Genomic DNA, 23,581 nt, shown 5'->3' on the forward strand with positions numbered 1-23,581 from the left:
TGCAGCCACAAAGTGGAAGCAGCCTTCGTTCAAAGGTAAAAGCAGCAGGAGAGGGAGCAGATTGGTGGGGGTAATTCCAAATCACCTGACCAATGAGAAGCTCTTTTGACCACGGTGACCAATGAGAAGCGCTTCTGACCACGGTGACCATTGAATGTGCTTCATTTGTGTGGGGGGGGTAATTTGAATTACCTAGTGCAGGGCTGCGATGTTGTGTACGGACCGTGCACCAGGTGCTGCGGAGGGGAAGCAGCGTTCATTCGAAGGTAAGAGCAGCGAGAGGGAGCAGATTGGTGGAGGTAATTCCATATTTCCTAATCCCCTGACCGCGCTGACCAATGAGAAGCGCTTCTGACCAAGCTGATCAATGAATGCGCTCCATTTGTGTCGGTAATTTGAAATACCTAGTGCAGGGCTGTGATGTTATGTACAGACCGTACACCAGGAGCTGCTTTCACTTAAAGGTAAGAATGGTGGGGGTAATTCTATGTTTCCAAATTCACCTGGTAAAGTGGAATTAATAACAAGTGTGTTCTTTAAATGGCGGTGGTGGCCAACAATAGTCTTCTATGCTCAGTGTGCAGAATGGAAGCCCTTGAGCAGCACCTGGAATATCATGACTATTACTGTATATAGCGGGCACTACTACAGTGATATGGAGTTCTGCTTTAAAATGAAATTGGTTTGCTCTCACCCATCCAGTCTTTACAATAAAGTCTTTTTAGCAGTTCTCCACATGATGATGGTGATAGGACTTGGCGATGAGGTGTCCTATTCATTGATCTAGGATCCCATACCTGCATACTTGTCACGAATTGTATGAAATGTTTCATTTGGAAGAACTCTACATACGGGTTAAGAACCGCTGCAGGATAATACAGTCATGACTGGAGATGTGACTGACTTGTATTATGTGACAGTAGCCAAGGTAGGAAATAATGAGGCCATGTACTGCAGTTGTAGAAGTCCTCTCCCTTTCCTCCTGACTTTTCTCTTCACTTGTTTCCTATTTGTGACCTTCTTTCTTCCCTCTGGATCTCTCCGCTCCCATTCGCTGACATGCTTCTCCATTTTTCAGAATGACAGCCCTTTCCAAGGTGGTGTTTTCTTCCTCACCATTCACTTTCCCACAGATTATCCCTTCAAACCCCCCAAGGTAAGGAGAGAGCTGAGCTCGCTGTCTAGGGATGAGATGGTCCTTTACAGTAGCTGCTGCATAGCATCTGCGGGGCCTGTACCACATTGGATTAATGACGTTTAATATGTCTGTCTTCACAGGTGGCATTCACAACCAAAATCTATCACCCCAACATTAACAGTAACGGCAGCATTTGTTTGGACATCCTGCGGAGCCAATGGTCACCAGCCCTGACTGTTTCCAAGGGTCAGTAAGCTTGTCTGAAATGCATATGTGAAAGGATAACTAAACCCAAGGACAAAAATGTAATATATTGGAGCTCGCCAGTTCTTGGTTTGGGGCTGCATTAGTTTTCTCTTTTTTTAGACTAAGAACATTTGCAGCATTTACTGAACAAAGAATGTTATGCTTCTGTAAACTACCAATCTCCTCATCCCCATGTAATGGAGAAGAGAGAAAGACGTGATTGAAGTCCAGCCTGGGAGAGGGCCATGGCTTCCTTCACAGATGCAATAGAGGAGACGGGAAGTGTGTTATTCACAGGGTCACCAGGTGACAAAGGCAAAAAAGCCTGAAACAAGAAACTTAGATTTCTTGTAAGCTGCAAGATTTAGTAAGCTGCAATATATCACATGATTGAATGCTTTTTGGTTGTAATAGATAATTGACAAGGGCAGGCTTCAGTATGGACCAAACTAATAGACATCAATGATATCATGATGAAAGTTCTTGGATGATTGCCTGGAGCTCCACTGTAGAAATACTAAGGACAGCATTCACATACACTATATGACCCGAAGTATGTGGGCGCCCCTTCATATTGAGTTCAGATACACGAGGCCAGGTCCATCAAGATGTGGTTTGGTGTGGAGGAACCTGACTGGCCTGCACAGAGCCCTGAGCTCGGCTCTATTGAATGTCTTTGGGAGACGGGTCATCTCATCCGTCATTGCTACCTGACCTCGCAAATGCTCTTTTGTCTGAAGGAGCACAAATTTCAACAGACGCTCTCTCATCTTGTGGAAAGCCTCCCCAGAAATGTGTAGGCTTCAGCTGAAAAACAAAAGGCAAAGTGGGGTCAATTCCATATTAAAAGTCATGGTTTTGGAATGGGATGTCTGACAAGTTCATATAGGTGTGATGGTCATGCGTCGGCAAACTTATGGTGAACTTTTTTTTGCCTTACAAGTATTTGCTGTTCTTTTCAGTAGGAATGCAATCATACTGTTTTTTCGGTATCAACTACGAGTACCAATATTTATAGTTCGGCACTTGCTGATACCGAGTACCGGTACTTCCGCTAGCTGGCTCCATGCGGTTTGGCTGGATCAATGCTGATTGGCTGGGAAGCCAGCTTCCCAGCCAATCAGCATGGAGCTGGCTTCCCTCCCAATCTGTAGGCGTGTAATTTCTCGCCACCCAGCTTCCTGATTGGCTGGGAAGTCTGCTCCATGCTGTTTTGCCAGCTCGATGCTGATTGGCCGGGAAGCCAATTAGCATGTAGACTGCTTTCTGGCCTGTCGGGAGGCGGGTCATTACTCGCCGCCCGGCTTCCTGATTGGCTGGGAAGCCGGCTCAATGCTGTTTGGCCAGCTCGATGCTGATTGGCCGGGAAGCCAATTAGCATGGAGCCTGCTTTCTGGCCAGTCGGGAGGTGGGTCATTACTCGCCGCCCGGCTTCCTGATTGGCTGGGAAGCCGGCTCAATGCTGTTTGGCCAGCTCGATGCTGATTGGCCGGGAAGCCAATTAGTATGGAGCCTGCTTCCTGGCCAGTCGGTAGGTGGGTCATTACTTGCTGCCCGGCTTCCTGATTGGCTGGGAAGCAGACTCCATGCCGTTTGGCCAGCTCGATGCTGATTGGCCGGGAAGCCAATTAGCATGGAGCCGGCTTCCTGGCCAATCTGGAGGCGGGTCATTACTCGCCACCCAGTTTTCTGATTGGCTGGGAAGCCTGCTCCTTGCTGTTTGGCCAGCTCGATGCTGATTGGAATTGCCGGCCGTCTTCCTGATTGGCTGGGAAGCCAGCTCCCTGTGTAGAAAGAGATGAAGCTAAAAATAGTAAACATCAACTATCGTGAATCAATAACCTTTTATTTAGAAAAATGAATCCTAAGATATGTAAACCTGGACCCCACATAATTATAAGTTATAGCCGTGCCCCGGCCGCATCAGATTTGATGTAAGGTAAATCCTGGCTATAAATGGAATATATAATGTATGCGGGAGCTTTGTCGGTAAGTATTTAGTCATAAGGTTCTCTTCAGACTTGTATCAAGCCCTCAGCTGACATGTTGTAACAAAGTTACTGTACAGAGAATGTTTCCAATAATTGCTTTCTCTACACACTGCACAACTTTTTGTTACAACTTGTCAAGCTTGATTTTTTTTATTTCGGAGAAATTATGCAATTTGGTAATGCTGAGAAGTGTTGTACTGATGAGTAAGGTTTTTATTAAAGAACACCGGGCAAATAAAATCTTAAACCTTGCAGTGAGGTTACCCCCGCACTACAAGGGTTCAGCGTAGGGATGTACAGATACCGTTTTTTTTAGTATCGAGTACTGATATTTTATTTTCGGTACTCGCCAATACCATTACTGGAAGTCCCATTAAGGAAGCCAAGCAACGTGTAATGACTCGCCGCCCGGCTTCCTGATTAGCCGGGAAGCCGTCTCCATGCTACCTCGTCACCAGGGTTGGGTAATGACTTGCCGCTCAGCTTCCTGATTAGCCAGCTTCCCGACCAGTCAGGAAGCCGGGCATGCTAGTCATTTACCCTCCCCCCGGCTTGTTGATTGGTCAGGAAGCCAGCTCCCTGGTGACCAGGGAGCCTGGAGCTGGCTTGCCAGCCAATTAGGAAGCCGGGCAGCATGTAATGACTCGCCGCCCAGCTTCCTGATAACGGAAGTACCGTACGAGTTCTCGGCCAAATACTCTATCGGTACTGATACTGGTATCGGCGCATCCCTAGCTAAGTGCTTGTTTTGTCTAAAATAATGAAGATATACTGACCTGAACTGTGATCCCGGCTGGCTCCTAAACAGGTCCCTTCAGCTTCCCTCCTCATCCCCAGCGATCGTATATCCCTTAGCGTCCTTGTGTCACGATTCACAGGACCTGCGCATGTGGGAGCGGAGGGGGGGCAAGGCTGAAGAGGAGCGGCCTAGGAGCCAGCTGGGATCGCGCCAGCATATTTCACCTTTTTGACCATATTTCATGTTACACCTATATTTAGGGTGTAACATGGAACAAGGTTGCATTCACCAACCCCCACTTACCTAAATAACGAGGTGCTTCTCCCTGGAGCATCCTGTTTGATTTTTTTTTTTTTTTTATAAAACCCATAAAGCTGCTTCTTTCCATACACTGGCATGTGAACTGAAAGACTACAGACCAAATCTGCCATCATGGAGGAGGAACTCGCAACATGGCTGCACTTGTAGGCCATCGTTTGCTTGCTCCAGCCCTGTAAGTGAAGGTCCGTTCTTTTGTACAGACCTGGGGCTGTGATATAAACACAGGGATCCCAACCTGAAATAAGTCATTTCAGGGAGGTGCCCTTCTCATTTCAGGGAGGTGCCCTCTGTCAACCATCCCCACCTCCTGTGTGCAACAACAAGGAATAGCACACCCCCCTGAAATGATGTCAGATAGCAAAGAAGCTAATGCTTCCTTTGTGATCTGCTGGGTTTTTTTTGTGTTCTGACAGCTGCTGTCAGGAAGAAAAAAAAAAACAGCATAGGAGCTAATAGCTAGATTGCTATTGGCTATTTCAATGTGCAATAACAGATTAGCTATTGCACCACTCTCTGCTGCTGTCAGTCAGCAGAGGTGGACCTGATGGAGAACTTCAGATCCACCTCTGCTGATTGACAGCAGCAGTGGGCGGGTGCAATAGCTAATCTTTTATTGGCTATTGCACATTGAAATGGCCAATAGCAATCTAGCTATTAGTTCCTATGCTGTTTTTTTTCTGACCGCTGGTGGCCGTGGCACCGATGTCAGAAGAAAAAAAAGACAGCACGGAAATGTTTACCTTCTCTCCTGGGTGTCCGGGAGCCGCTATCTAATAGCAGGAGGCTCCCGGAACATCCGGGAGAGTTGAGATGTCTGTAAACAATGCAGGAGCCTGTACAGGCTTGTAAAATGTAATCAATGCACATTTATTTCATTATAGTGGCTGCATTTAGGAAACATTTCTAAAGATAAACTCTGCCAACTTAGTCCACTCTCAGACCATCTTAGAGCGAGTCTTGCCAGCACCCTTTTTTTTAGATTTTGTACTGTGGACATTTTTGTACATTGAGTTGTATTTGCAATGCTCTATACCTTGTATTACTTCAAGTGCTGACTTTTGTTTTCCTTCCCCAGTTCTGCTCTCTATCTGCTCCCTTCTCTGTGACCCCAACCCCGATGACCCTCTGGTGCCAGAGATCGCCCACACGTATAAAGCAGACCGGGAGAAGTACGTAAGATGTATCCGCCTTTCTGTTAATATCTTGATGGTTTGGTTCTGGTAACGAAACACCGAAAACATGATTTAACCAGCAATAAGAGTCAGACTGTCACATACGGACGATTGCTGAGCAGCCAGTCAGAGAACAATCGGGCTATATATCGAGGAATGTAAAAAAGTAACCCTTGCAGTGGGGCTACCCCTGCACTGCAAGGGTTAACTGCTCGTTTTGGTTTAGGGGCTCAAAGAAGATACTTGCCCAATCCTCGGTAGCGTGGCAGTGACCGCTCATCCCACGCCCCCTCCGCTCTGGCTGGGGTTTGTCCCTCAGCGTCTTCACATCTAATACAGGTGAATGGACCTGCGTTAGATGTGGTGACGTCATTGGTCAGGGGAGAAGAGGCCGCTGGGACTGGTCTCATCACCCCTGGACTCCGGAGGTCTAAGGAGCACTGAAGTCACCACATCTAACGCAGGTCCACTTACCTATATTAGATGTAAGGGGGAGAGGTGAGCGCGGACTACTGCAGGTCTGAGGATCAGGTGAGTCTATTTCGGCCTCTAAACCAAAACAAGGCGTTAACCCTTGCAGTACAGAGGTAGTTCCACTGCAAGGGTTAATTGTTTTTTAAATAACTGGAGTTCCCCTTTAATGTCGCCATCCAGTTCCGTTCTATGAGTAAAGGGGAGTCAGATGTGTGTAAAGGTTTATTTGTCATTATTAGAATACTGAAATTTATGTGCGAGGTGCAAAATTAATTTTTTGTCAAGTAACAAGAACTCTGTATTTTGCTTTGGATGGAGTCTGGAAGGGTTAGAACTAGAGATGCACCGATATATCGGCCGAAAATGGCACTTTTGGCTAAATGCCGAAAGTGGCATTTTCTTGCCGATACCTCGGCGCATCCGTGATTTCTTTCCTCCCCGCTGGGCGCTGCTCTGTGTCCCAGCGTGGAGGAGAGAACGTGACAGCCGGCCGAACGCTGTGAGAGGAGAGTGCTGTGAGCGACCGGTGTCTCTCCTCCCACACCGCTCGGCCGCCTTTTCAATGCGGCAGAGTGGTGTGGGGGCGGAGACAGCGCTGTCACAGGAGGCTGAGCTCACCTCTCGCATCGCTCACTCAGCCTCCTGTGACAGCGTGTCAGGGAGGAGAGCAGGCTACATACACTCAGCGATCAGTGATCGCTGAGTGTATTGTACATAATTGAGGATAGGATATGGTTACTGTATCCTCAATCATGAACGATTGGGAAGTGAACTACATCCCCTCCTGTTCATTCATAATTGTAGTTATAGTAAACATACTATATTCTCAAGTTATGAAACCGGAACACTCATAAAGGATTCCTGTTCATTGATAACAGGGGCTGCAGAAAAAGAGATTCAGGACTCTGTGTTCTCAATCTCTCTTTTTTCTATTTTGAAAGGGAAATAAAAATTGTTCTGTTTAAACCTCTAAAAGTAAAGTAAAAAAAAAGAAAATATTTAATAATAAATTAATACAAATATAAAAAAATTTAAAAGTTTATAAAAAATAAATAAAAATAAAATATTTCAAAAAATTAAAATAAAAACATTTTCGGTATCGGTTTCGGCCTGACAATTTTTTCTATTTCGGTTTCGTTTCGGTTTTTACATTTCTAGTTGGAACCTCTGAGGTTTTCGTAGCTGTTTTGTGTGCCTGTTGAGGAGATTCATCCTTCTGATTTTGTCCTTGTAAAAGTCCTATACATATTTTTTTTCATCCTTTGTGTTGCATTGGCAGCCAATAGGGCAAACCATTCCTCACGCAATGCATGTCAGATTTCCCCTCAATTTAGAGAGATCTCCTGTTGAATGTTTTTTTTGGCACAGACAATAAAGGGAAATCCCCTCAATGTGCTGCTACCAGGAAGAAAAAACCTGATAGATTTGTTTGCATTCCCTACTCTATCCAAAGTTCGATACATAGATGCACTCTATGGCCTGTACAAGGTCAATAGACTGTGTTGACGGGCGTTGGGCTAGTGTCAGTGGCATCAGTTTGAGATAGTGTTGGGGTCCTGGCATGGCTCGGTGTAGGTTTTCATACTGTGATTCTGTAAAGAAAATGTCACTGCTAGGGATATGCATATTATTATTCATTAAAGGCATTACAATGTATTCATAGACTATGTATGCAGTGCTGTACATACTGTACATTCACGTCAGTCCCTGCCCTCAGGGAGCTTACAGTCTAAAGTCCCTATCTCACATGCAGACACACACACATGCTAGGGCCAATTTAGATGGGAGCCAATAAACCTACCAGAGGTTTGGAAGGAAAATGGAGTATCCAGTGGAAAACCGTGTATTACATGTATTTGGTTTTTGTTTGTCCATAAGAACCAGATTATCTCTTCTATGGCTGGGATACATAAGGGGAAATCCAAATTATTCTCCTTACATACATGAGGCCAGTGGCTAGGGAGTCCTCATCATTGTTACCTACATATTAGTCACTTGGTCATGTTTGCAGAACCATCCAACACACCTACCCTTTACTACAGGGGCGAGCAACTCCAGCCCTTGAGGCTGTGCTTTAACTACAAATCCCAGCATGCCTCTGGGAGGAATGCCTGTTACAGTCTGTCTTGCAATGCCTCATGGGACTTGTAGTTCCATGACAGCTGGAGGTCCGGAGTTTACTACAATAGAGCGGAACTTCAGGGAAATGGCTGAATTCACAGTTGGCTACTAAAGGATTTGTAATTCGGTTTGTGGCGGTTCTTATTGATCCAGGTCATGGTAGAGCAAGTAGTATCAGATTCTATTGGACGTTTGCTGGTTCTGTAATGTTGAAGATATAGCTTCTCCAAGCCTCTTCTTTAGTTGTAATGGTGTCAGGAAGATACAGCAAGTTCAAGCTACACAGAAAGCACAGACACCCTAATCCAGTCACCATGGAATGTGTAGATGTTAATTGTGCAAGAACAGGATGGGAGGCGTGGAAGTCGTGGAACCACTTTGTTCTAGTTATATAATCCCAGCATTGGTGTCAAGGAAGTCTGCCTAGGCGTCCATTCCTCAATTTGTATGTGTGAAGGTGTAAATTGTCAAATCTCCAGGGTAGAGATGTGAAAGTGGCATTATATGTGGAAAGTCAGAGGGTGTTGAAGGCTCTCCCCCTGTGCAGGGATGGTTGCTCTAGTTTAGTGTAGACGGCCTCCTTGTCTTCCACATAAAATGGCTTTTTAACATCTGTACCCTGATGAAGTGACAACAATTCCCACCTCCAGCCATGTAAATAGAATGATTAATACCTATGCAGATTTCTGACACCAAGCATGGGATTATGTAGAACATGTGGGGGGGGGGGGGTTCCACAACTTTCATACCTCCCACCCTGTTCTGGGACAATCGTCATCTTCACATTCCGTGGTGATGGGATTAAGGTGCTCGCACTACCTGTGTGAATATAAATGCTGAGCAATTTTCCTGACACTCATTAAAACTGAAGATGTGGCTGAAGAAGCAAAGTATTTTTTTACATTATTGCCCAAGCATTTACAGTCATTAGGGGGAATTTATCAAAACTGGAGCAGACAAAATGTGGGGTAGCTGTGCCTGGCAACCAATCAGCTTCTCTCTCATTTTCAAACCTAAAGTGAAGATAGAAGCTGATTGGTTGCCATGCACAGCTGCTCCACATTTTGTCTGCTCCAGTTTTGATAAATTTCCCCCATTGTGTTCCCAAACAGCTCCAACTCTCTCAGCTGGGCTTCCCTTATCGTCCTGTCCAGTACATGCTCACAAGTTACAGAGCAGTGTCCATCTATTAGCTTGGAGAAGGAAGGAAGGACAGAGGAGGGGAGCCAGGAGCGTTGCTTGCTGTGTTCGTGGAGACACACACACAGCTTACTAGCGCACACACAAGGGTGGCTCCATAGGACCCTTCAAGGGAAAGGAGCCACCCCAAAACAGGATATCTGGGTCAGGGACCAGCTAATTCCACTGGAAACTAAAACTCAGACAACATCCATTTTAAGTGATATTATCAGCACTGACTTTAATATCACTTTAATGCAAGGACTTGCAGTCAGGGGAGGCAGAGCCTCCCCTGCAGTTTATTGAACAAAAAGCTGTCCGAATCAAGTCTGAAGCTGACAGCTTTTTCTCCCTTCAGACCGACTTCCAATAGGTTACACAGTGGGGAAAGCCTCCCCGCTGTGTAACCTGTCATGGATGAAGTACCGGCTGTTAATTTCAGGCGCCACTTCATCCGGCTTTTGACAGCTATGTTGGGTTATAGAGCAGCGGGCTTCCCCACTGTGAGGTGAGGTCAGAGCTACAACAGCCTTTGATTTGGAGTCAGAGGCTTGAGCTCTGTGGATGGTTTGGACCAATTTTAGATGCCTTATCAGCGACGAGCAAGTTTGGGACAGGGAAATTCCCCCCTCACTCCTCTACACATAGTTCAGGGACTGGGCCTTGGGCTGGTGGGGGGTGCTTCACCTGCCATGGACCTCACCGCACCTCCCTGCTTTAATGCACATTAAAACAGACGTGCATTGTGCTGCTGCATTGCTTGCTACTGTAATTGTGCAATCGGGGTTCCTCTCTAAATGCATGGTGCTGTGCTGTATTGCTGATCGTGCGTTACTTCAATGCACAGGTCTGAAGGGGGCCTAAGGGAGTGTGTTCAGGTATTGGTGCAATCAGATTGTAATGTATGTGGGTAGAATTGGACTTGACCTTGTGTAATATTTTTCTGCTGTATGCATGCATGCTTTCTTTCTCAATGACCATAATACATAAGAATTGCTTCTCTCCCTCTTTAGGTATAACAGACTAGCACGAGAATGGACACAGAAATATGCAATGTAACACACTCTAATAGCACAGCCAGACTGACAGACTGGAGAGGGAAGAGACCCTCCCACTTCTCTTGTTTATCTTCTTGTGCCAACATGCCCGCAATGTTTTTATACAACACCGACCAACCAAAAATAACCAAGCGACTCCAAGGATGCCCCTTCCCTTCCCCCTTCTTCCCCCTTTTCCCCTTCACATCCAATACCCTGCAGCCTGGCTGAGGAAGAGATTTGCCCATTCTTGCTCTGAAATCTGCTGCTGTTATAAAGCCCTCCTGCTTATTCTATCCGTACTCCGAAAATCCCACGGGATGAGCCCCTTCCCCTCTCCCCTTGCACTGAGACTTCCCTGCCCTGGGATCTGCTTTCGAGATGCTCATATCACCTTACCCCCCCCCCCCCCTTCTTAAAATAACTCAGGACATAGATCATGGGATCCTCCCTTCGCCCAGTCCAGAAAAGCATGGCCCGACAGCTGCTGTTGCTGGAACAAGAGAAGCCTTTGTGGAACGAGGAGGGAGATCGGGAGCTGCTTTCTGTCTTCAGGCCTTTGACTCGTTCTGAAATAGACACTCTCATCCTTTTATCTGTCAACCTGCATGGAGAAGACGAGCAGAGATATCTATGGAACAGTGTGCAATTCTTCATGCACAGGGTTGCGGTACTGGTTTTGTTTTTTTGTTTTTGCAATGGCTGTACTCCCAGAATGTTTGAACGGGGAGAGCTGGAACCCAATCTATTTTTAATGCATGTGACAGCTGCGTGCTTATCACATCAATAACAGTTAATGGTACCTTGGGGGTGTGTATCATCAACGATGGTGGTACTCTGTATCTTCCTAGCATCTCCTAGAACTGGGTAGACCCCTCCCCCCCTCCTCCCTTCTGTTTACTTGTATCAGAATGTGTCATTAACATCCATCTGTGTTCATTTTCCCATCAAACTTAACTCGTATCATTGTGTGCTTTAAAGGATATATTTAGCGACATGATTCTCAGATGCCAAGCAGCTCCTCACTCCACCTTAAGCTCTAGCATCATCCATTGCACACCCCCTCACTCTCTGTCGGAGCAGAAGCCTGCAGGCCACTCTTGCGGCGGAGTCGCGTACAACCCGTGGAGGCAAACATTTCTGCAAGCTGGGCCACTATTCATCGTATAAAAGGTTACCCCATACAGCTACAGATTTGTGTCGCCGCCAGCAACGTTGTCTCTTGAGGCAGTTGCAATGCCAACGTCACTCCTGCCATTTGTGATTCAGGATTCCGGTAGCTAAGATCACCCAGTAGGTACCTGAAACGCCTTTTTTTTGCAAAACGAGGAGGCCAGGAAATGGCCACTCGTCAAGGGATGACTCGCATCTGTGGCAAGACGCAACGTTGCTGAAGGTGATCTGCAGCTGACTGGGGGAAACGCTGTCACCGGGAGCTTGTGACATCCCTAAGGCAAGAAAGGACAGCCTCTTGTTCTATAAAGAGAACAGTTCTCTCTGAAAACATGTATGAACAAAGTTTGAAGCAATTGCCCGTACGTACCATCTCCTTGTTAAATGTGGGCTCAAGCGCACCCCGGGAGCTCTCTATCCCATGGAGTGCAGCTTGGGTACACGCCAATCAATACCACAATACAATGTGGGCGCCTCCTTGGCAGGTCACTGAAGTGCAGCCATTGCATTATAGGACGTGCTATAGGGACACCTGATGCCCGTTTTAACAAATTGATGGTGCGTGCGAGCATCTTGTTTTGCCTGTTATCACATTGTGACCTTTTGTATGTAATTTCATAGCAGCGGGATCGCTTTAGCCGATGTCACTGAATGAATAATCTGCTTTCTCATGATCATTGGTTCATACAAAATGACTGCTTCCACTTGTGTAAGTGACTACTGGTAAGTCTACCCAAAACTGATATTTCCGTCTGGAACACTGGTGGTGGTTTGAATAACCCATATAGCTCCCTGCCAGTGTGGTGTCTGTACGTGAGTTCTCAGCTCTTCCCATTTGCCATAGCATAGGGAGGCCACTGCAGTGCAGTCTCTGTTCATCTAAATGCTATAGGAGCTGGGAGACCTGACCTTGGCTTTGTAGGGGTTGCAAGGGCTGAGAATTTCAATGTAGAGATCTTACCACTGGGGGTTGAAAGGCATAATCTACCTTTTGGAAAACTTTGTATAAAGTGCATCCATTACATTTTTGCATTGAAGCCTGCAGAGCATTGCAACCACGATCAGTGCATTGAGGTTGCAACGCACAGGCTCCTGCATTGTTTACATCCCAGCCCCTGGTCTGTATGGAGGTTCAGACCTTCAATTATGGGAATGTAGGAAGTAATCGATGGACTACAAGTGGGAAGATGAGGCAGTTTTGTTCCATTGAGATCTGTAGGGCTGCAAAGGGAGAGAGATTTTTTTTTTTTTAACAACCAATCGATTAATTGAAAAAATAATCGGGCAACTAATCGATTATGAAAATAATCGTTCGCTGTATCCCTAGAGATCTGTGAGTCCCTCTGCCATGGTGGCAGACAGGACTTGCAGTTTTTCCATTCGCAGATCTCAGTGAATAAATGATTTGGCTGTGCAGTTGGAGCCTGCGATTAAATTCAGAAAGCAGAAGACCCCACAGTTCAGGTAAGTGGGGGGATGGTTTGAGAGTGGAGCATAGGGCGTGCGCCCATGTTAATATGGGTGTAAGATAAATCCTAGTCGGAAAGGTGAACTATGCCTTTATTATGAGGAGGGCGTGGATGATTCAAGCCACCAGCGACCCACAACCGATATTTCAGTATTGGACCAGCACTCCCTTCAAGAACATAAGTTCCTATTTGTGGCGTGCATTGTGCGGCAGGCAGGGGGAATGTTTTTCAGCACTGTGAATTTACCTTGGTCCCAGCCTACCTCACGCTCTGAATTCTGGGACAAGAAAATCCCTCCTACTTCACAGAAGAGTGGAGCGGCTCTGCAATGTAATGCACCGAAGAGCAAAACACTGAGCAGGATAAGCGCTTTCTGTGGTCAGTCCTACATACATTAAATTGTATCATAATATACACAAATACGAGGAGTGGCCAAAATAATGGAAACCCCCCAACCAGACAGCATTGGTGGAGACATAGTGGCTTGAACTCAATGGTATTTGTTGAGGTTGTAGTCTGGTGGCACTTGGCTTATCCTTTTCCATGAGCTTCGATTAGTGACCCCTGTGGTGCTTTTTTTGCCAATACAGTTTTTCGGCGCTCGGTATATATTGTCCTTTTCTGGTTCTTGACACAATAAATCTGCTTTTATTTTTTAATTTTTTTTGCTCATGGATTTTGGCAGCTGACATTTTGGCCTCTATGGCTTGCTGTCAGCTGCTGCATATTGCTGTGAAAAATCAAATGAACTGCTAACTGACGCACCTCTTTTATAGCGCCTATTGCTAATGACGGTCCGTTTAATGTGACTTGCCTTTGCCAACTCCTTTTTCAAGTGGGGTTTCCATTATTTTGCCAGGTCCCTGTAGAGGAAACCTGATGCTCTGTACAGTCGGAGAATCTCTACATTCTGCTTTTACTCTGTATGAGGTTTGCTTTGTGTCCACTAAAGACTTTCACTGTATAATGCTGCCGAGTACTTGTATACGATGTCGGTGAATGTGCTGCACTGGATTGTTGCCAGACGGTAGCTAGCTTAAGGTCCGTATCAGCAGAATTCAAAGCAGTGTTCACTTAAAGATATAATGATAGCATGTCGCTTACCTTCTGTGGAAGCAGCCATTTTGTAGAGCGGACCAATATTCGGGAGGGTGTACAGCCTGTTCTTTAGGAAATGGCGTTCCCCAAGTAGTACTAATAGTAATTGGGTTTTCCAGGTGAGCTTACATTGAATCCTTGCAGGGGACTCCCTTAATAGCTTGGAAATGGCCCTTGATATACACACCCACTGATTCTAGATCTCATCTACATGGCAGTCAGCGGGTAGAAGCTGCTAATGAGAAATAAACATGCTTTATCCTTGATTTTTACATTTGAAAGTCTTCCATCAAGCAAAGGTAGACAACACTGGGGTGGAGAAGGCAAAGCAAAAGTGTTCCTGCACCTTTTTGTAACTACTGGACAAATGATAATCTAATACAAAGCAACATGGTCAACTTTTGTCAAATGTATTGATTACCCATCTTGTAAAGGTTCTTGAAGTGGCCATTGTGTAGAACTTGTACAGTTCATGTTTTCCTTGTTTGAAAGGAGTCCTGTCCCCACCCCATGCGTCATGTAAACCTACTCCTATTTCAGTAGTTATGGCTGCCATTCTTTTGTTCATGTTGGACTGGTGATACATGGGAAATGGCAGTCCAATACTTCTGGAAGCTTTGAAGGCTCTGTGTGCCATCCTTACAGGTCCTGGGCCTGATGTCACCCCTTCTGGAAGTATCCAGGATAACAACATGATTTGGCAACGACTGGCTATCCAGATAAAGCCAAACTTCCCCAGCCTTTGCCATTAGAACAGTTGGACTGGGAATGGTGGTTCAATCCCTCTCTACCTGGAAGTTTTGGAGGCTCTGTGTGCCATCCTGATGTCACAGGTCCCGATTCCAGGCCATGATGTCACCCTTTCTTCTGGAAGTGTCCAGGATAACCTAATATGATCGGTAAAGACTAGCTATCCAGATCGAGCCAAGCTTCTCCAGCCATTGCAAGGAGAACGGGTGATATCAGGGTTGGGGGAAGAGAAGTTGCATTGTCAGGCTAGCAAATAGAGCCCCCAAAAGTCCCAAAGTGTTGGAGGAGAAGATTACAAACACTGTTGGCAGAGAACCATCAGTCCAAAATGATTGAAGGAAGGAGGCCAGAACTAATGAAATGTGAGCAGATTTACAAAACATCATGAACATAATACATATGGGGTGGTAACATATTGTGTTACTCAGGTGGAATAACACTTTAAATTGAGCACGCAGAACCACAACTAGGGGCTGCCATCACTGATAATCCTTGAGAAACTGCCATTTTCAGAAGGAGAGGCCAGCAGTGATGATCCTCGTATTACTCTCAGTGCAGGTTTCCTTTAAACGTCATTTCACTTCAACGTTCTATATCGGAGTCTTCTGCTGCTATCTTATCTCCTGGGGGCTTTATTGGCAATATTTCTCTGCCTTATTTCCTTGCTTTGCCTATCCAACTTTGAAGTCTGGGATGTCCATGACCACCTTTGGGTGTCGCACTCATGTGGCTACCTAAAATTATGTAAACTAAATTTAAGAATCGAATAGGATCCCTCGGCGGGTGTGCTACTCTGTTAATGGTAAGTGTAGGGATCTCAACACTGCAGTTCCTCTGCGGTAAAAAATCCAGTGTTGGCTCTTAAATGCTGATGTGCTTCAGTGCTGTCACAAGTTCCTAGAGACGTCCTTGGCTGCATTCCTGGGAATATCCTTTCACCCTACAAAGGCTGCCTCCACGGTCTGTAAGCAAGCATGATATTGCCAATTTGCTGATTGCATTTGCTTGGTCTATATGTACCCCAGAAGTTGATGTCACTCACCACCATGGCATAGCATTTATTAAGAATGTGTTTGGGTTACAGTCAGCAAAACCAAAACTTGCCTAGAATTTGAGGATCGCTTTTCGTAACTTATTTATTCATCATTCTGTTTATATTTAAACACGCATAGTTTTCTGTTTTACGGAATCTGCATTAAATGTTTCTCATCTTCCTCCAAACGAGTCTCTGTAGCTTCATGTAGTAAAGAGTGATCGGTAGTACAGGGTTGAGCAAATGGCAAGAGCCGGGTAAGTAGGTGTGTATGAGAGGTCAACTGGCTTTGCTCTGGTTTCTTTATATGGAGGCAAAGCTTTAGATGAAACATCCCGATCTTTGGCTCAGCCAGAATTTGTCTTCAACAAATCATTCGCTTTATCACCTTTTAATGAATGGTACCTGTGTGCTCAGGGACCAAAAAAGGTAGTGTATAGACCAACTATTCTCAGCCAAGGTTCCTCCAGAGCTTGCTAGGGGATTTTGGGGATCTGGCTGATTGACCTCTCGTTCAATGGTTCCTGCCTAACTTCAGGGCCATCGTTACTTGGCAGTGGCATGACGCCAGTGATCTCTTTAGCTGACTGTAAGGTTTGCATTCTGAACACCACTTTAAGGAGCATTTTTTTCAACTTGACCTTGATGAATTGGTTTTAGCGGGGGTTTACCAAGAACTAAAAATTATTTTAAGGGTTCCTCTGGGGTAAAAGGTTGAGAAAGGCTGGTCTAAGCAGTACTTCATAGGGCCCTGGATTTTAGAATGATGTAGCCATAGCCTGCCTTATGGCAGTATTAAGAGGAATTGTTTTTTGTATAGGTTTTTTTTTTTTGTATACTGAATTTAAATTAATTTCCTTAAATACTTGTTTTGGGAGGTGCATCCATAAATACCCACTCTACAAGCATGCTGAGTGATCCAGCTAGCAGTATATATAAGTTTAGAGGCTCCTGCTGCTAATATGTCTAGCTTTGGCCCCATGCTGCAATTGTGGTCTCCATGTGGAGTCTGAAATCACTGGGTGCTCTGTATGGTGAGCACCCAAGCTGTGGCATGCAGAATCAGGAGGTACCTTCTCGGCCACAAAAGTCCTGATGCTTATTCTGATACCATAACATCTGGTATCAAGAAGCTGGGCGGCGATGCATTACCTCATCACCAGGGAGCATAGAGCCAGCATCCTGGCCAATCGGGAAGCCAGGTGTGGTGTAACGACTTGAGGCCTGCTTCCTGATTGGTCAGGAAGCTGAGCAGCAAATAATTACCCGCTTCCTGATTGGCCAGAAAGCCAGCTCCCTGCTTCCTCAACACCTGGTGACGAAGGAGCATGGAGTCGGCTTTTCAGCCAATCAGGAAACCATGGGGCGAGTCATTACACGCCACCCGGCTTCCTTAATGGGACTTCCGTTATCAGTATTCTGTATCGACGAGTACTGGAAAAAAAGATATCGGTACTTGATCCCGAAAAACCGGTATCGGTTTATCCCTGGTTATCACCTCTGTCAGTTTTTGCTTCCCAGTGGAAAGATTTACCTTTTTACTTCCTGTCCAGGTAACAACTATAGAATTTTGGATTTCTCATCATGAGGTGTTCATAATGATGAGCTGCTTCACCCTACATTTTTATTTTTATTTCATTAATAGAAACACCGCAATGAAGATACGAAGATAGAAGTTCTAAATCTTCTATGCTTGGCCAAAGATGCACTTCAAGTTTGGTTTGTTTGTAGAGACCGGCAGCTGGATTGGCCAAGGCACATGTCACATGAGCAATCTTGTTGCAGATGACAAATTGCCATTGACAAGTTCGCTAACAGACCATTTACCTTTGCAATTGAGTCACTCCCTTGCTAGCCAGACCATCGAGATGTCTCTCCCTTATTATCCAGACCATTGAGATGTCTCTCCCTTATTATCCAGACCATCGAGATGTCTGTCCCTTATTATCCAGACCATTGAGATGCCTCTCATTATCCAGACCATTGAGATGCCTCTCATTATCCAGACCATTGAGATGCCTCTCATTATCCAGACCATTGAGATGCCTCTCATTATCCAGACCATCGAGATGTCTCTCCCTTATTAGCCAGACCATCGAGATGTCTCTCCCTTATTAGCCAGACCATTGAGATGTCTCTCCCTTTATTAGCCAGACCATTGAGATGTCTCTCCCTTATTAGCCAGACCATTGAGATGTCTCTCCCTTTATTAGCCAGACCATTGAGATGTCTCTCCCTTATTAGCCAGACCACTGAGATTCAGCTGTGTTTCGGGCCATTAGGGGAGCAATTCCATTGAGGTAATTGGAAGCCTTTCGCTGCTATTTTGTTGCTGGCAATGAGTTGCTAGCAGTAGGATTCTTCATGTGACATGACCCTAAGACCTTCTGGTGGGATACATTGCTCCTGTTAAGGGTAAATACTCGCCAGTCTGCTTCAGATGGCCACCAGGTAGCACCATCTAGTCCATGGTGATTTAAACTGCGTCTTGTTAATGAAGACCATTTGACATTCATGTACTCACATTGAATGTACCACAAACACATGTGAGCTTATTCTTCATGTGGAATTGAGCTGGATGGTCGTGTAGGCCACATGTACTGTAGCTACCCTAAACCTTCTATCATTACTACCCTTTCCATACTCCACCTCGCCTAATTGTGACCTTCAGCAAACATTCACTGCAGGTGAATCTTCTATGTGCATGTGTTTTAAATTATGGCGATTGCATCCGCACCAGAGAATGTTTAACGGTCACACTTACTGCTTTATAAATGGACCCCATATAGTGGTTTCACATAGATCAGGCGCCGGTGTTGGCTCTTAAAAATCCAAAGTTCTGGCTGATGTTCATAGTGAGTTCCTATGAGGTGTGGATTCAGAGCCGGATAAAACCAATCCATGTAGATAATAATGTCGGGGAAATGGAGGAATTTAGTACATAAATGTTCATCTGTAAACATGATTCAACACCAATTTATTTGTTTTTGTGACTTGAATATTACGATGCTAGCATTAAAAGAATGCTGAATACATGTAAAGTAAATCATGTGGCTTTGTGAACTGATAAGTTCCCTACCATTTCACTGAGCACTAGTGATATCGGTGATTTCCTATTAAATGTGTCTGTATTGGTTCGGGGCTGCTTCTACTGTTTACAAGTGACAGGTACACTTGACCTGTAATCTCATGCAACCACGGTGGCCTGGAGGACATTGTCCCACAGAGTTCTAATCTCTTAAAACTATAGAAATACAGATGTTCTTATTGCTTTCCTTGACCTGTAATCTCATGCAACCACAGTGGTCTGGAGGACATTGCTCCACAGGGTTTGATCCCTTAATACTATGGAAGTACAGATGTTCTTATTGCTTTCCTTGACCTGTAATCTCATGTAGCCACAGTGGTCTGGAGGACATTGCTCCACAGGGTTTGATCCATTAATACTATGGAAGTACAGATGTTCTTATTGCTTTCCTTGACCAGTAACCTCATGCAGCCACAGTGGTCTGGAGGACATTGCTCTACAGGGTTCTGATCTCTTAACACTAGAAGTACAGATGTTCTTGCATTCCTTGATCACACACAGCTAAAGCTGCTCTTTGGAGGACTGAGTTGAGGCTCATTAGAGTACAAGTCAACTAGTTACTTCTAGTGCTAAAATGATTTTATGCTTTCAACTTGGAGAATAGAAAAAATTGTCATGACTTGCCTATAATTGCCTTTACTGTGTTTACCGGCAAGGATCGGTGTTTTGTAGCGTGTGGTGACCAATTAGTTGATGGTCTTCTGTGGATTGATGCAATCTGCTCAATTAAATGTGATTTTGCTTTGCTTAGGATACAGTTATGCTCTTGTGCTTTGCTCTTAATGGTACTGGTTTCATGAAACTCTCTTCCTTAACTAAGGGAGCTTATGGCAATCTGAAGAGGTCTGAAGGGTGCTTGAACCCTAACCCAGGAGCTTGAGAGAAGCTTCAAGGTAGGGGGGCACTTAGCAAAGCTTTTGATCTTTAGGCCCCACACAGTTTCTTAAAATAGCTCTGTTTGGCATAGATCCCCAATTTGTGAATTTGGAAACCCCTTCTATGGTCTTTTTCTATACTGGACCTTTGTTAGCCCAGCACATGGCCTAGGACATTCTTTTAGATACCTGTCAACCAGACAGGAAATTAGAGGGAAAATCCTACATAGGGGCACAGAAAGCCATCAACCTTCACAAACCACCCTGGTATGTGTTCCCATGGGGATCCCCTCACTTCCTAGTCTGACACTGATTAAACAGAATGTGGGTGATTTCCCTCACTTCCTGTCCTACTTGACCAAATAGGGTGAAAGAATAAATTTTCCTAATAGGGATAAACGGTAGTAAAAAATCTGACCCATCCTTACACGGAACAAAATCAAAGTTGATGTTTAATCTGCCTAAATTTTCCCATCGACATGAAATGATGAAATACAACCTTCTGTTCTCATTACATATCTTACTTTGGACCCAGTGACATCATCACTTGTGCTTCTGTATGCCGTGCAGGCAGATCTTGGCTGGTTGGAGGGTCTGGCAGGGTGCTCTACATGGCATATAAACACAAAGCTGCAGTAATGGCCGCATGTGATGCTGAGCCTCCATGATTGAAATAACTGAGTTCCAATTCATGCAAAAGGAGGCCGGGGCAGTCATGCTGGGGAGGAAAAAAGCCAGATAATGCTGGATGACTTCCACCCAGGGAATGAGATGGAATCTACCTGGCTTGCTGCAGCTTCTAATGCACATTGAGAAGTTGAAGAGGTCTGAAGGGTGCTTGAACCCTTGCCCAGGAGCTTGAGAGAAGTTTCAAGGTAGGTGGACCTCTTTGCTCTTTAGGCCCCACGCAGTGTGCAGTAGAATCAGAGTAAGCCATTTCAGTCCTGGAGAGGGACCAGTACAACTGTGCAAGATGGAAGGGGAGGCCGGAGTTCAGCCTGACTGTCTGGAGTTGGGCTTTATAGTACATCAATAAAACCAGAAATCATGGACTGTGTGTAATCTATTATTGGCCACACATTGGGTGCCACTGTATAAACCTTTTACAGTATTAAATGCAATGTCTGTTCAGTGTCAGAGATGCTCCAACAGAGGTGGCCTATCCACATCTTGCCCATATTATCATGCATGCACCTCTCTATCTTTTTATTTTTGTGTTGTTTGTACTAGGAATCAATTGACTGTGTGCAGTGTGTGATATACTATTTATTGTCCCTCTCTCCATCCCCAGGTTGCAGGGCTCAGGCAGCAGAAAAAAAATTAACTTTGCTAATGGTGTTCACGTCTCCGTTTTTAAGTTGTTTTTTTTTGTTTTTTTTCCTTCTGCCAAATTGTGAATATTTAGGTTGGTGCTGATACATATAAAGAGAAAACAAATTGTTTATAAACTCACATGTATTAGATTTATTATAATGCTTTGGTTTGATACTACTGGATGGAATGAGATTGTTTTTTGTGTGTTATGAAGCAGGTCAAGCCTGTGTGTACATTGTACACTGTATATAAATAAAGTATACATAATGTAACTGTAGTGAGCCACATCTTTTTATTGTTCAGATTGGTAACATTACTGACTCGTGGAGGTGAAGATGACCTTTCTGGTTGGCCATTTTGGCTTCCCACTATTGACTACTTGCCTATAGTACTGCTGCTCTGAGGCCAAATAGATTGTGGCTTACATAATGGATTGTAGACTTGGTGTTCTGGCCTACATAGCAGCTCCTCTAATAACCGTAAATGACTGCATAATAGTTGAGTTGCACAGGTTACATTGGTCTAGAACAGCCTTTCTAGACCAGGGTACCTGGGGTGCCTTCTGGCTTCCTCAGGGGTGCAAATGTTCATACAGTGTCATGTCTCGCCATGGTGCAGGCTGGCTGAATATCTAATGTGAAGGGGGGCTCCTAGAGCAGGGGTGGGGGGACTCTGATGTGAAGGGGGCTCCGAATGTAAAGGGGGACTTTGATGTGAAGGGGATCCCAGATTTTGTGTGTGGTTCCCCCTTAAAATCCATTCTATTTTAGACTGCATACTTTAAAAGGGCACTGTGACTGAAAAAAGGTTGAGAAATGCTGGTATAGAAGAGGGGTAGGCAAACCTTGGCCCTCCAGCTGTGGTGAAACTACAAATCCTACCATGCATCTGCCTCTGGAAGTCATGCCTGTGACTGTCAGAGTCTTGCAATGCCTTATGGGACTTGTAGTTTCACTACAGCTGGAGGGCCAGAGTGTGCTTACCCGTGGTCTCAGGTCTGACCAGCCATTCTCAACTAGGGTTCCTCCAGAGCTTTCTAGAAGTTCCTTGAAATGTGGCTGATGGGCCTCCCATTCGATGGTGCTTGTGTAGTTCCAGGACCAATGCAACTTGGAAGATCCATTGGCAGTCTTGCAATGCCTCATGGGACTTGTAGTTTCACCACAGCTGGCGGGGCCAGAGTTTGCTTACCCGTGGCCTAGAAGATGTAGGGTGTGACCAGCCATTCTCAACTAGGGTTCCTCCAGAGCTTTCTAGAAGTTCCTTGGAATGTGGCAAATTGACCTTCCATTCGTTGGTGCTTGTGTAGTTCCAGGGCCACTTGGAGGAGCCATTGGCACCAATGATCTCTTTAGCTGTCTGTTAGGGGGGCATTCTGACCACCACTGTAAGGGAAGCGTTATTCCCACTAATCACCACTGTAAGGGCCATTCTTCCCATTGACCCCCAATTAATTAAATTCAGCAGGGATTCCATGGGACCGGAAAATTATTTCAAGGGTTCCTTTTTGGGGTAGAAAGAATGAGAAGGGCTGTTGTAGACCATATTAGTACTGCTGTTGATGTAAGGTGTGCCATTGACACTGGATATATACCAAGAACCCACCCGCCACTGTTTCAAGGCAGGGAATTTGAGGCTCTCCACACATTCCCGTTTTTACAGGGTAACCTCCTCGTGCCCAAGAATCATTATGGCAAATTCCATATTTCTGTGTCCGTGATGATTCTTCCTCCGGCCTTTTACACCCAACTTCAGCCGTTCATTACCCCAACTTTCTAATTCGGCTGCATTGACACCCGAGTGTGCGCATTTACAGGCGATTCTGGAGCTTTTTTATTTGAGCATTTGTAATATTACATTTGTGGGCCATGGCCTTAGTGTTTTTGTTTGAGTAAGGGAATGCTACGTGCCAGAAGAAGGAGATGGTTGCTTAGCTCATTTTCAGGTGTTTTTCATGCCCTTTCATTAAGGTCTATGGGGCCAAATGCCCCATTCAGCTTCAAAAGTAGCTCCTGTAGCTTTCTGAGCTTTGGGCGTCAAGATACCGGCGCCTGAGTTCTCATATATGAACCAGCACAATTTTTAAAGGAGAACTATGAGGTGAGTGATTTTCACTCAGCCTCATAATCTGAGCCGACCTGTGACAATGAAACTGTCACAGGTCTGCTCAGTAGATCGGGAAGTGAGCGAATACATACCGGCGCTCGCTCACTTCTCGATCCTGTGCTGGCAGAGAGCCGTAAAAGCCCTGACCCCATAGTTCTCCTTTTAATAGCATGGTATTCCGGCTGTTGAGCGTTTTGGAGCTTTGAGCTTCAAAGCCACAAAACGCTCAGGTGTGAATCAGAGCTAAGCGCCCTGTG

The 23,581-nt window shown here is 45.2% G+C and overlaps 1 protein-coding gene across 2 annotated transcripts in view; it reads left to right on the plus strand.

Annotated features, from left to right (window-relative positions):
- LOC108792479 (ubiquitin-conjugating enzyme E2 D4) overlaps positions 1-21,274 on the plus strand; it is a 36,305-nt gene extending 15,031 nt beyond the window's left edge. The window contains exons 4-8 of one of the 2 annotated variants that reach the window (XR_001941568.1): positions 1,079-1,156; positions 1,279-1,384; positions 5,511-5,604; positions 10,395-11,107; positions 21,263-21,274. Coding sequence is in view for 1 of the 2 variants with exons in the window: in XM_018563269.1 (XP_018418771.1) it covers positions 1,079-1,156; positions 1,279-1,384; positions 5,511-5,604; positions 10,395-10,440 (324 nt within the window). In the remaining variant the exon portion in view is untranslated. Of the gene's footprint in view, positions 1-1,078; positions 1,157-1,278; positions 1,385-5,510; positions 5,605-10,394; positions 11,639-21,262 lie in introns of those variants that run through there. The other variant, XM_018563269.1, reaches the window with a different exon arrangement.
- The last annotated feature ends 2,307 nt before the right edge of the window (positions 21,275-23,581 follow it).

Source organism: Nanorana parkeri, unplaced genomic scaffold (assembly GCF_000935625.1).
Source record: "Nanorana parkeri isolate BGI_ZX_2015 unplaced genomic scaffold, ASM93562v1 scaffold646, whole genome shotgun sequence".
Taxonomy (NCBI): domain Eukaryota; kingdom Metazoa; phylum Chordata; class Amphibia; order Anura; family Dicroglossidae; genus Nanorana; species Nanorana parkeri.